Genomic DNA, 12969 nt, shown 5'->3' on the forward strand with positions numbered 1-12969 from the left:
ACAATAGTTTAGAATGTTTTTTCCCTTAATCATCTTAAAGGCTTACTCTTTGTTTTTACATCTAGATGAAACTTCAATTTTATGAGTATATCTACTTGTCATAGTTTATTTTTCTATACCTCTGCTTTTGGATTAACTAATATCTATGGCTGTTGGACTATGTGTGAATCATATAGTATGCTGAGGAAGTGTGGTATGTGACTGATACACTTCCAATTTTATTTTAGTCATATATCTGGCTGATTACTTTTAAAATTTGATAATTTTTTCTCAAAATTAAACTTATTTTTCAAAATTTCTGTAGTTTAGCTCTTTTTGTCCTATACTGGGTTCTGATATTGGTGCCCGGTCTTCTTTGAGATTTCTATTCTCCATATAGATCTGCTTTATTATTTATTCTGTTTCCCTTCAGATCAACAGTTGACCATGTTGTTTTTGGAGCTAGATAGAGGGAATGAATGAAGTCAGCCAAAAAAAGTTTTTATTGAATCATCAAAATTTTGTATAACTTTTGTGTTATAATGTACTTTTTTTTGTTTCAATCTACATAGGATTTTAGGATCAAATATACAACTTCAAGTTGCTATCTCTAGATGTTTATGTCTGCTCAATTTGTTTAGTTTTGGCAAAGTCTTACATGATGCTGTGTCCTGGTGCACCACCATTATAGAGGGACCTCTAAATGCATCTATAGATTTATGTTTTCTGGGGTTTTCAGCAGATAATTTTTTTCCGATTTCAAAATGCTACTAAGATGTGTATCTGCTCTATTTATTTTTCTAGGCATTAAAATGATTGTTTCTGGGGCTGGAGAGATAGCATGGAGGTAAGGCGTTTGCCTTTAATGCAGAAGGACAGTGGTTCAAATCCCGGCATCCCATATGGTCCCCTGTGCCTGCCAGGAATGATTTCTGAGCATAGAGCCAGGAATAAAACCCCTGAGCGCTGCTGGGTGTGACCCGAAAACCAAAAAGAAAAAAAAAATGTTTCCTCTTGGATCTTTAAAGAAATTACCATGTTCTTTCAGCAAATCCATTAAAGGATTGTAATTTCCATGTTTTTTTAGGACAGTAGGTCTCAGTTCATTGCTGCTTATTCTAGTTCTACTCTGCTTTCATGGACCCATGAATCCTCATCATGCCTCTGAAGTTTAATTTATGTTTCATGCAGTCATTTATCAAATACTGTACTTATATATGTAATCTATGATCCTTTTCATGTTTTTATTGCTAAAATGAGGTTTTAATAATTTTTTAATGTTGATCTTTTTCTAGAATACAGGGTACGACATTTGATGTCCTCCCATTTTATTATACTCCACCTTTCCTATAGATTTTTATGTCTTCTATTTTAATTCTCTGTAGATTTTAAATATTATTTTTTTTGTTTAAATTTTTTTTTAATATTTTTTATTTAAACACCTTGGTTACAAACATGATTGTGGTTGGGTTTCAGTCATATAAGATGACACCCCCCATCACCAGTGTAACATTCCCATCATCAATGACCCAAAACTCCTTCCTCCCCTCCCCGCCCCCACCTGTACTCTAGACAGGCTTTCTATTTCCCTCATCTATTCTCATTGTTAGGATAATTCGCAACGTGTTTTTATTTTGGGACCACACCCATTTGACGCTCAGGGGTTACTCTTGGCAATGCACTCAGATATCGCTCCTGGCTTGGGGGGACCATATGGGACACCAGGGGATCGAACCGCAGTTCATCCTAGGCTAGCACTTACAAGGCAGATGCCTTACCTCTAGCACCATAGCTCCGACCCCCATTTTTTTTTAGTCCAGAAAAATATTTCCTTTCAAATGGTAAACTAGTCAAGAAGTAAGATTTTCTGTAATGTTGCATTCTCAGTTGTTTACTAAGTTTTATGTTTCTACAAAGTAAGATAATGAGTACCTTTCTTTAACATGGACATTCATTACCTGTGTTTGCCTGTCTATATGTGCTAATATTAGAATGCCCCTTTTCATATTTTTTTTCTTATTTAGTTTTATTTTTTATTTCACTTATGCATGCTATTAATAGAAAACGTGTTCTAGGTGATTCTTGGTGCTAGAATACAAGGTGGTTCATGGAGAATATGTTCTGAAATAATCTGTCATCTAATTGTAGAGTGGGCTTTGTGTCCATTTAGCTGAAAAGCAAGCTAGTGAGTAATGAGGTAAGAGTTATGGTTTAATTAGCCTCAGGTATGTGACAAGATAGAAGTCTTTCCTTGTTCAGTTTATGTGTCACTCATGATTATATAGATAATGTATGATAGTGGAGAGGATTGTAATACAATAAGAAAAGCTTTTAGGCCCGAGAGGTATAATGGGTAAGGTTCTTCCCTTGTGTGTGGCTGACCCAGGTTCAGTACCCAAGCACCTCATGTTCCCAAGCACCACCAGGAGTGATTCCTAAGTACAGATCCAGAGTAACCACAAAGCATTGCTAGATGTGGCCAAAAACCAAAACTAAAAACATAAAAAAATCCAAAGAAGAAAAGAAGGAAAAGCTTTACTGTTAAAACCTCAGTGCAGTTATCTTTTTAAAATTTCTTAGATTATGTAGCTACTATTTTACCCCTGTTTTTTATTAAGTTTTAAGTATTGTTACTTGGAGTTAAAAAAAATTTTTTTGTCTCCACATCAGAAAGTTAAATTATTTTTGCTGAGAAGAGTCACTAGGCTGAGACTGCTTTTGTACCAGTTGCCCTGTCTGTTGATCTGACTAGAAGAAGCCAGTTTTCTTGGTTCTACTTACTAGGAATACCTGTGTCACATACTTTCATAGAATGTTTTCTTGAGCCCTGATTCCCAGTTCTCATTAGCTTGCTGTAATTTTCTTATTCAAAATGTCAAGTAACTATGTGTGCTCTTCTTGAGAACTTTCTGTTTTCTATACCTACTGCTTGTCATGAAGCTGGTTGCAATCAAGCTGATTTTTATCACATTCTTTGCTTTTAGACTAGTGATTTAATTTGGTCATTCTTTTAGTGAATTACATACCTTAAGTTATAATAAAATATTCTCTTTAGTTTTCATTGCTTCACCTTTCTGCATGAATTGAAATCAGATGGGAATTTGTTAAGAAAAGTTGCTGTCATTTGGTAATAATTTGGAGGAAAAGGTTTCCTAAATAAATTAAAGATCAGTAGATTCAAAGTTCCCCATAGCATCTTGTATAAACTTTATCTTGCACTTCACATTATTCTTGGTCATGCAGTAGGTTATAAAGAAAAAAGAAGTCTGTATAATCAGTTAAGAGAATGACAGATTCCCCAATGTGCAGATAGTAGTAATACCTAATTTTGATTTCAAGTGTGCTGCAGTGGATTACCAAATAGATGCCACTGAGCACTGAGCATTACATAGAGCCATGTGTTTTTCAGAAAAGTAATATTTATTCACACTGTGTGTCTCTCCTGAAAAATTTTCTTTATTTTTCTCCAGTGAAACTAAATAAGATGTCAATAGCTTAGGTGGCATTCACAGTGGTGTAGTTTAGAATGTCAGCTACAGTTGAATTTGTCTCAGCAGAAATAGGCTTCATCTGGAACTTATTAAGGGACAGGCTTAGCATTTTGACAAAATTGTTGTATGTGGTTTTATTGTTATTGACCTTCTAGACTCTAATCTAGAAAATGCACTATGCTGTCTATGGGTACAAAAAGACATCTAATTGGAGGGAGTTTCAGCCTTTGAGTTGAGAAAATCTGTCCATATAGAAATATTCGTCATACATTGGGCATGGTATTTCATAGCAAAATATCACTGCATTGATTATTGAATGTCTTTAAGGATCATTTACTTTGTAAATATGAAAATTTATCCAGAAGTGGTCCTAATGGTTAACTCAGAAAATATTGGAGACAACTTGTAGCTGGATGAATGGTAGTATTTGGAATGGCAGTGTCTGGAAACAAATCATCTTTCTGAATTATTTGTCTGTTTGTATTTTTTTTATTTTTATTTTGACCAAAGTGGATTACAACTCTTTCACAGTAATTTTTTAGGTACATAGTGACATTGAATCAGGGCATTCGCACCACCAATGTTTTCCTCCCTCTACCCCTGTTGCCAGCATACATCCCATATTCCCCTCCTTTATCCCCCGGGTTGCTAGTATAAGTGGTCCCCTTTGTGTCTAGCATGTTGTAGATTGGGTATTGATTCTGTTGTGTTTGTATTTTTATTTATTTTGATTTTTGGGTCATGCTCTATTGTGCTCAGGGGTCACACCTCACACCTGACTCTACACTTAGAAATCACCCTTGGTAGACTCAGGGAACCATATAGGATGCAGGTATTGAACCCCAGACCAGCCACTTGCAAAGTATATACCCTTCCGGCTGAACTATCTCTCTGACCCCTTGTCTTTCTTTATATTAGCAAGACATTGGGAGGGGAGGCAGGGGAGATAGTGTAGTGGTCATAGGCACATTCCTTACATGCTGTGGGACAGAAGTTTAAGCCCCAGCATCATTTGGCCCCCAGGCATTACTGAGTATAATCTGGAAGTATCGCCAGGTGAGATAGTGACCCATGAACAAAGTGAGCAAAGTAAGCAATGTGAATGTTACCTTGGCAGTTCTCAGCACCACCACTGCACTTAAGCAGCACTGCACCCCAGGGACAATCATTGAGCTATCCAACCTAGTAGATCAAATATCACTGGGAATGACTCTTAGAACCTGTGGGCACTGCTTAGGAGTCTGCTCCACACCAAAGAAAAGAAAACTAAATGAAAAAGTCATTTTGGGTTGCATGTTAAAAAAGCTAAACCAGGAAAACCAATATGTATTTTTAAAAGCTGAAAAACATGATTCAGTGCCAAATTGGTTCCTTGACTAAAGTAAAGATCTGGAGAATAGTGGGCATGCCAAGTATTCATGTAATCCAAGATAAAGAGCTATCCTGAGTCTTTAGAGTAATTTTTCTCAGCATTTGCTCTACCAAAAATTAAAATGTTTAACTGAAAAAATGGGAACCCAAAATGATCCTTGAATTTGAACATTGGCTATCATGTTCCCTTGAAAGAGAATGCATAAGAAAATAGAAGCTGAGTTAGGGTCCTGGATTATCATCCTCTTCCTCCTCCTCCTCCACCTCCTCCTCCTCCTCCTCTTCCTTTTTCTCCTCCTCCTCATGTTTAGGACCCACTCTCAGCTGTGCTCCAGGTTTATTCCTGGCATTGCCCATTAAAGCAGAAGAGTAAGGGTCTAGATACATATTAGGTAGGGCCTTTCCCTTGCATGCAGCCGACTTTGGGTTTGATCCCCAGCATTCCATATGGTCCCCCAAGCCTGCTGGAGTGGTTTCTGAGTGAAAAGCCACCAGGTGTGTCACAAAAAAAAAAAAAAAGGAGTGTAAGATGTATAGAAGGAGGCAGGAAATGTATGGAAGGATTTAATGAATCTTACTTCCATCAATGGGTGATGGCAACAAACTGATGAAAAACAATACTCTGAAGTAGCGCCATTTAGTACATCAGTCTCAATATCATTAGAGTCTGCTGATAAATAATTTGAAGGTTGTTGTGGTCAATGTAGTAATGTTTTACTCACCCTGCAGGAATTTGCTGACCTTAGGGAGGAAATAGGGTTAACTGGTGGCACCCCCAACCAGTAATGCTCTCAGCTTTCAGCCAGAGTAATGTTTTTATCATAGTCCCTAAGTAGTGGCTGATTGAAACTGTAGTATAAGGGCCTGGCCATTCTCTAGCATGTCTGGTTCCTCTAATGGACGTATTTACTCCAGAACTATTACGAGGCTGGCAGAGATTTGCCAGCTTTGTGTGATGTGATCTTAGTGTATTTAGTATTGTTTTGTTTTGTTTTTGCCTAAATTTGCTTGCTCTGTCTCTCTCTCTTTTTTATTTTGGTGGTTATTGGGTCACACCCGGCAGTGCTCAGGGGTTATTTCTGGCTCCAGGCTCAGAAATTGCTCCTGGCAGGCACGGGGGACCATATGGGACGCCGGGATTCGAATCGATGACCTCCTGCATGAAAGGCAAACGCCTTACCTCCACGCTATCTCTCCGGCCCCTTGCTCTGTCTCTTTCATAAATGTTACTTCCCAGTCAATTATTGTCTCAACTTCCCTGCAGTTTTTGTTTCCCACATAACTTGGCCTGCAACATTTATTCTTCATTTGTTATCAAACATACTGAACAGGACATTCAGACCCTTGTACTTATTCTTAGCTTTAGAATTGTTGGTTTTCTTGTAATGACATCTTTGTGCTGTAGTGCTGTTTGCAGATAGAGCTCTGTGTTTCCACTTTCATCAAAACCTTCTACAGTTCTGGGAGATGTTTCAGATTTGCATTCTGTGGGTTGGATGATGTCATACATTAACTGTATAGAACTGGCTTTACTTCTGATTATCACTTAATGCAGTGGAACTTAGTAAAGCATAACCCAATTTTCCCTTGAGTTAATTTATTGTTTTTATCACTCATCTAAAATTAATGTTGGTTTTGTTACAAATAGAAACATAGTTTGATTTTCATCACCCAAAGTCTCTTGCTTGGCATTTGGTGTCTGATTGTCAAAGTTTGTAAGTTTCACAGGCAGTAGATAATAGTTGATTTATGAGGCCAGAGAGATAGCACAGCAGTAGGCCGTTTGCCTTGCACACAGCTGATCCAGGACAGATGGTGGTTTGAATCCCCGCATCCCATATGGTCCCCCGTGCCTGCCAGGAGCAATTTCTGAGCACAGAGCCAGGAGTAATCCCTGAGTGCCGCCGGGTATGACCCAAAAACAAAACAAAACAAAAAGTTAACTTGATTTAATATGGAGGCCACTTTGCCATGTGAATCAATTTTCTTACATCTTTATTTCTTTATAAAAACAGCTGTACATGGGAGCCAGAGAGATAGTATAGCGGTAAGCCATTTGCCTTGCATGCAGAAGGACTTTGGTTCGAATTCCAGCATCCCATATGGTCCCCTGTGCCTGCCAAGGGCGTTTCTGAGCATAGAGCCATGAGTAGTCCCTGAGCTCTGCCGGGTGTGACCCAAAAACCCAAACAAAAACAGCTGTACATATAATTGTCATAAATAATTATCACATGTTGATGGTGGTTAGATTTTACCTAGCAGTGCTAAGGGGACCTTAAGTGGTATGGGGGAATCTAATTGAATTATCCATATGCAAGGCAAGTGGCTCAGTCCCTGACTTTCTAATCAATAAATATTTCTTTTTTAAAATAAATATTTCTAATTAGTAATACAAACACAAATAACTGTCACTTCAGAAGTTTCTCATTTGACTCGTGTACATTATCTTTAGTTCACATTCTGTTTCTTTTATTTTCACTGTGTGTGTGTGTGTGTGTGTGTGTGTGTGTGTGTGTGTCCATAGTAAGTTGTGCTTTGGGTTTGCTCCTGGCTCTTTAGTCAGGGATCACTCCTGGAAATGCTTGTGTGTGTGTGTGTGTGTGTGTGTGTGTGTGTGTGTGTCTATCTGTCTGTCTGTCTGTCCATAGTAAGCTGTGCTTTGGGTTTGGTGTCAGGGATAGAGTTAGGCTATGCACAGTTATGGAAAATAAATGTATTGTTTTTCTGTTTTTCCATTTTACTTTCTTATGAAACATTCAGCATACTGATACATCTATGGTTTCATCTCATCTCCTTTTTCACTCTCTCCAAGAGTGTTCTAACATACACTTCCTTAGCTGTTGATTATGTCTTGTACCATATGACCCTTTGCTACTCTCTAGACCTACATTTCCAATAGTCTAGAAAAATATCTCTTTTACATACATACATACTTTTACATAGTCTTTTACATCTCAGATTCCAGTATATCCTAAATCAAATTCCAGAATAAATTCCTAAATAAAATGGGACAAGTTACATTTATGAGGTTCCTTCTGGATTTGATATCTTAAATAAAATCATTGTCACCTCAGAATGCCACTGGAACATTTTTTAGGGAGAGTTATTCTTGACTTTTTCATTTATATAATTATCTTCCTGCCCATCTTCACAAATTTACCCCTGAATATCCCTATTAGAAGTTTTCCTCTGGGGCCAGGAAGGTGGCGCTAGAGGTAAGGTGTCTGCCTTGCAAGCACTAGCTTGTGTTTTTTAAATTTTATTAAAGCACCATGATTTACAAATTTATTCACAGTTGAGATGGGGAGGTTGGCACAGCTGTGGAGTTCAGAGAATACTCTTGGCTCTGTGCTCAGAAATTACTCCTGGCAGACTCAGTGGACCACATGGGATGCCACGGATTGAACCTGGGTCAGAATTTGTTCTAGAGTTAAATATAATCTTATTCCATTTAGTACTAGGAATTGGGATGTAGGATAAACTTGTTTTTGTTGCCAAATAAAAATATATCAAAATAATTTATTCTCCCATTATCCTTTTCCCTTTACTTTTGTTATTGTGGTTGAGATGACTAGAAATCACATATACTTGGTTGTGATACTTGTTAATGGGCGGAGTGGTGGGAATGGCCAGATATTTGGTTTTGGTGCCTTTTGTATTTCAGTTTTAATTGTTGCCAGGGTTGCGTGTGTTCATTGTGCTCATGCACACTTGGTTGACATGTACTCAAGAGAGCCTGTTCTTTTATGGCTTGCTGTAGGTTATAAATGGCACTGCCACTGCCACTAGAGTTTCACTCAGCCTGTGAGGACATATAGGAATAATACTCGTGGCCTCCTACCTGCGAGGCAGTTGCTTAGCTACTTAGTCAAATTCCTGTGCCCCATGAATGCATTCTTTATGTTCTGATGCAGTACTAAAATGTATTCTTATCTATATAATTCAAGATATTTTTGCCACTAATTTTAATTTATTATCCATGAATATTTACAGTCTCACCTCTTGTAGTACACTTTTTTTTCAAAACTCTGTTCCATGACAAGAGATTAATAATGATATAATAGAAATGGGAAGTCTATAAGGGAAAAAAAGAAATGTGGGGAATGGGCATTTGAAAAGTTTTTCTCTTGTTATGTTTTCAAAACCTATAGTTTATTTGAGATGAAGTTACCATTTTAGTTTTATGCTTTCTTGAATTATGTATTTATAGTAATTTTATATGACTTGGTCATGAAAATGTGTGAGTGTAATTTATGATTTTTTTTTGTCTTTTAGAAAATACTGCAATTTCTACCTGAGCGAATTTTCTTTAAATGGCATTATCAGAGTATAGGTAAGACTATATTTTTAATTATTATATATTTTTTCCAATTGAATATTCCAATAATTTTATATGAGTATAATGTTTTAGAAAGGAATTTAACACATTTAATTAAAGTTGAGATAACTACAACATAAACTTGGAAGGCAAATAGATATCTGGTTTTGAAATTGTTCCTTATAGTTCAAGTGACAGCAGTATCAGGCTTACCTTAGAGCTCATAAGAAAATAATTTGGGGCCATTCAGACTACCAAATCACACATTGACTTTTAGCGAGAGTTCCAAGCAATTCCTATCCACATGAAGTTTGAGAAACATTGATTTAGAGTAGAGTTTCTCAAACTAACTGTGGCCCCCTCCAACTTTTTCTTTTCTCCTCTGTCCTACTGTTGGGTACTGTGCTCCCCATTTATGTGATTTTCACGTGTAGTCCAGTTAGCATATTCTGGATACTCATTGAGAAGCACCACTGATCTTGAGTATTTTTCTTTTTTTTCTTTTCTTTTTTTTTTTTTTTTGTGGTTTTTGGGTCACACTCGGCAGTGCTCAGGGGTTATTCCTGGCTCCAGGCTCAGAAATTGCTCCTGGCAGGCATGGGGGACCATATGGGATGCTGGGATTTGAACCGATGACCTCCGGCATGAAAGGCAAACATCTTACCTCCATGCTATCTCTCCAGCCCCGAGTATTTTTCTTTAAATAAATTTTGCATTGTCCTTAGAAAAATAGCTTATACTTCAAGTCTTTATTATTGAAAATTATTCTATTTAAATGCTTTCAGATGTTACAGGAAGAGAGAAATTGTCCAAGCAAGTTACTATGGCTACCTTGTTCAACTCTTGACTACTAGCAGAATTAATATTCATTGTATAACAGAACAATTTATGTTGATGATTGTGAATTTTACCTTATTTTAATGAGTGTTTGGATTAATCCTTCTGCTTTAGAAGACTCTGACTATTGAATAATTTGCTTTTTTTTACCACATGATCAGATATAAGGAAAGTACAACCTTTAAGTAGAATGTTAATTATTTATTAATTCAAGTGTTAGCAGAGATAGTTGTGTGCAGTTTGGGAGAATAGCTCACTATCCTTGTATATTACAAACCAGTTGTCCTGGATGGGTTCAAATGAGAAAAATTTATAGCATAATAGTTGTTATTATTATTTTTTGTTTTTGGGCCACACCTGGTGATGCTCAGGGGGTTACTCCTGGCTATGTGCACAGAAATCAATCCTGGCTCGGGGGACCATATGGGATGCCAGGTATCTAACCCAGGTCTGTCCTGGGTCAGTTGCGTGCAAAGCAAGTGCCCTACCGCTGTGCTATTGCTCCAGCCCCATATAATAGTTATTATTAAGTAAGTTAATCAACTCTGTGTAGAGTAATTAAAGATGACTGCCTGAGAGAGAGCATTTCAGTCTGAGACTTGAAAGATTAATTTTAAAATTGTGGAAGGGACATTTTAGATGGAAGATTAAGACATAAGAGACATGGAACTACATAAGAGACATGGAACCTGAAACTACAGGATGGTCAGTGAAGTAAAAAATTTAGATCCTGAATCTAATTTAGGATTATGTTAAAAGTGTTAAAAATATAAGCTTAATTATTAAAAATTATAAATATTTAGGAATGCATATATATAATTACTGTATCTATTGAATTGAGTAAATAATTTTATTAAGACAGCACCTGGAGCTTGCTTTTCAAGCCTCTGTTCTCCTGAACATGTATCTCTTTATTTCTCTTTGCTTACCATCATTCTCTTCAAAGTCCATATTCTCCCTTGAACACATATTTCTCTATGCTTTTCCACCATGGAGAAGCCAATATTCTCTCTTGAATATGTATTTTCTCTCTTTCTCTTCACTCATACCTTTTTAATAAATTAATTTTATTCAATAAAAACTATCTTGCTTCACTAAAGAAGGATAACACTTGGATTTTTAACTTACATCAAATGTTTTTGAGTCATTGGTAACATTTCAGCTTAATTAATGAGGCTTAGAGTTTGCTTGTATATTTAATTTTGGAAGAAAAACAGTTTTTAAAATTTTTAATTTAATTTAATTTGGGCATACTTCGCGGTGCTCAGGGCTTATATCTGGCTGTGCATTCAGGGATCACTTCTGGTTGGGTTCAGGAGACCATATGGGATACTGGGGATTGAATCCAGGTCTTGCAGATGCAAGCAGTAACCCTACCTATTGTACTATCAGCAGCCCTAAAAATAGTTTTTACTCAAAAAAATTGAGGGGGATTTGAGTGATATGTATTTAGGAGAGAACATGGCTTCCATGAATTCCAAGCACTATTGCTGATACTGTGGCTTTTGTGGGGTGTATTTTCAGCTGTCATGTCTTCTGAAGTATGAGAAAGTAGGAGAAAGTGTCTGCACTCACTCCAAAAAAGTCCCTGTGATGTCAGCCCAAATACTGGCATATTTGGAGTTTAGGTTAGAATGATATTTGTTCAGAGTCTTAAAGGAGTGATGAAGCAAGGCCTGAAGCATAGTGGCGATTGTGGTTGATGGGTGCAGCAGGCATGGCTTCAGTAGAACTGGGAGTGTGGGCTACTTTATCCGCCCGTGATTGCCAGCTTTCAGCTTCATGGGTAGTGTACACATGATTTTTCAGGGCATGGTTTACATCTCTTTTGAGAAAAGAGTGAGTGTATAGCTGGCTGGTTGCAGACATAGCGATTGCATTATGGGCATGGTTTTGGCTCTGAAGTACATAAGCTTCTTAATTTAATGTAGCCCTATTTATTTATTATTGCTTCCACTTGTTTGGTCAATGGCATTTCATCATCAAAAATGACTCTTAACTTCAACGTCATGGAGAGTTCAGCCAGTATTTTCTTCTATGTATTTAATGGATTCTGGTTTGATATTAGGTCTTTAATTCATGTTAATTTGACTTTTGTACATGGCTTTAGAAAGAAGTCTGAATTCTTTGTTCTGTAAAACCATCCTTACATTCCAGGAATGAATTCTACTTGATCATGGTATACAATCTATTTTTTTGTTTGTTTGTTTCTTTTTTGGCTTTTGGGCCACATCTGGTGATGCTCAAGGGTTATTCCTGGATATACACTCAGATATACACTCCTGGCTTGGGGAACCATATGGGACATAGGGGGATTGAACCGCTGTCCATCCTAGGTCAGCCGCTTGTAAGCCAAACGCCCTACCACTGTGCCACCACTCCGGCCCCGGTATACAATCTTTTTGATGAATTGTTGGATTCTATTTGCAACTATTTTTGTTAAGGAACAACTATCTTCATCAGGGATATTTGCCTACAATTCTCCATTTCTTTATGCCATCCCTTGTCTACTTTTTGTATCAATCAGGGTAATCTTTGCTTCATAGAGACTATTTTGTGAGTTATTTTTGTTTACTGATAGAGCTTGAAAAAGATTGGCAGTATTTCTTCTTTAGTTTGTTGCCCCCTTGATTTTTTTGATTGCTTTACTTAGGCACTATGGTTAAAAATTGTTCATTTTTGGGGTTCTGTCATACAGTGTATGACATCCTTCAACAGTACATCCTTTTTGCTACTGTCATCTACCATTTCCCCCCCTGCCTGTCTCTAGGGCAGGCACTTTGCTTCTCTCTCTCTCTCTCTCTTTCTCTTTCTTTCTTTCTTTCTCTCTCTTCCTCTCTCCCTCTCTCCCTTCCTCTCTCCCTCTCTCACTCTCTCACTCTCTTTCCTTTTTGACACTGGTTTGCACTATTGTTAATGGAGGGGTGCCTTGCATATCACTTTCTTCCCTTTCAGCACCGAGTTCCTAATGTA

General features: G+C 37.3%; 1 protein-coding gene across 1 annotated transcript in view; it reads left to right on the forward strand.

Moving 5' to 3' along the window:
- Positions 1–12969, forward strand: part of RALGAPA2 (Ral GTPase activating protein catalytic subunit alpha 2) — a 342879-nt gene that overhangs the window by 66570 nt on the left and 263340 nt on the right. Inside the window, exon 4 of the mRNA XM_049774320.1 lies at positions 9117–9174. Within this exon, the coding sequence (XP_049630277.1) occupies positions 9117–9174 (58 nt within the window). The remainder of the gene's footprint in view (positions 1–9116; positions 9175–12969) is intronic.

The sequence above is a fragment of the Suncus etruscus genome, chromosome 6 (genome assembly GCF_024139225.1).
Source record: "Suncus etruscus isolate mSunEtr1 chromosome 6, mSunEtr1.pri.cur, whole genome shotgun sequence".
In the NCBI taxonomy this organism is placed as follows: domain Eukaryota; kingdom Metazoa; phylum Chordata; class Mammalia; order Eulipotyphla; family Soricidae; genus Suncus; species Suncus etruscus.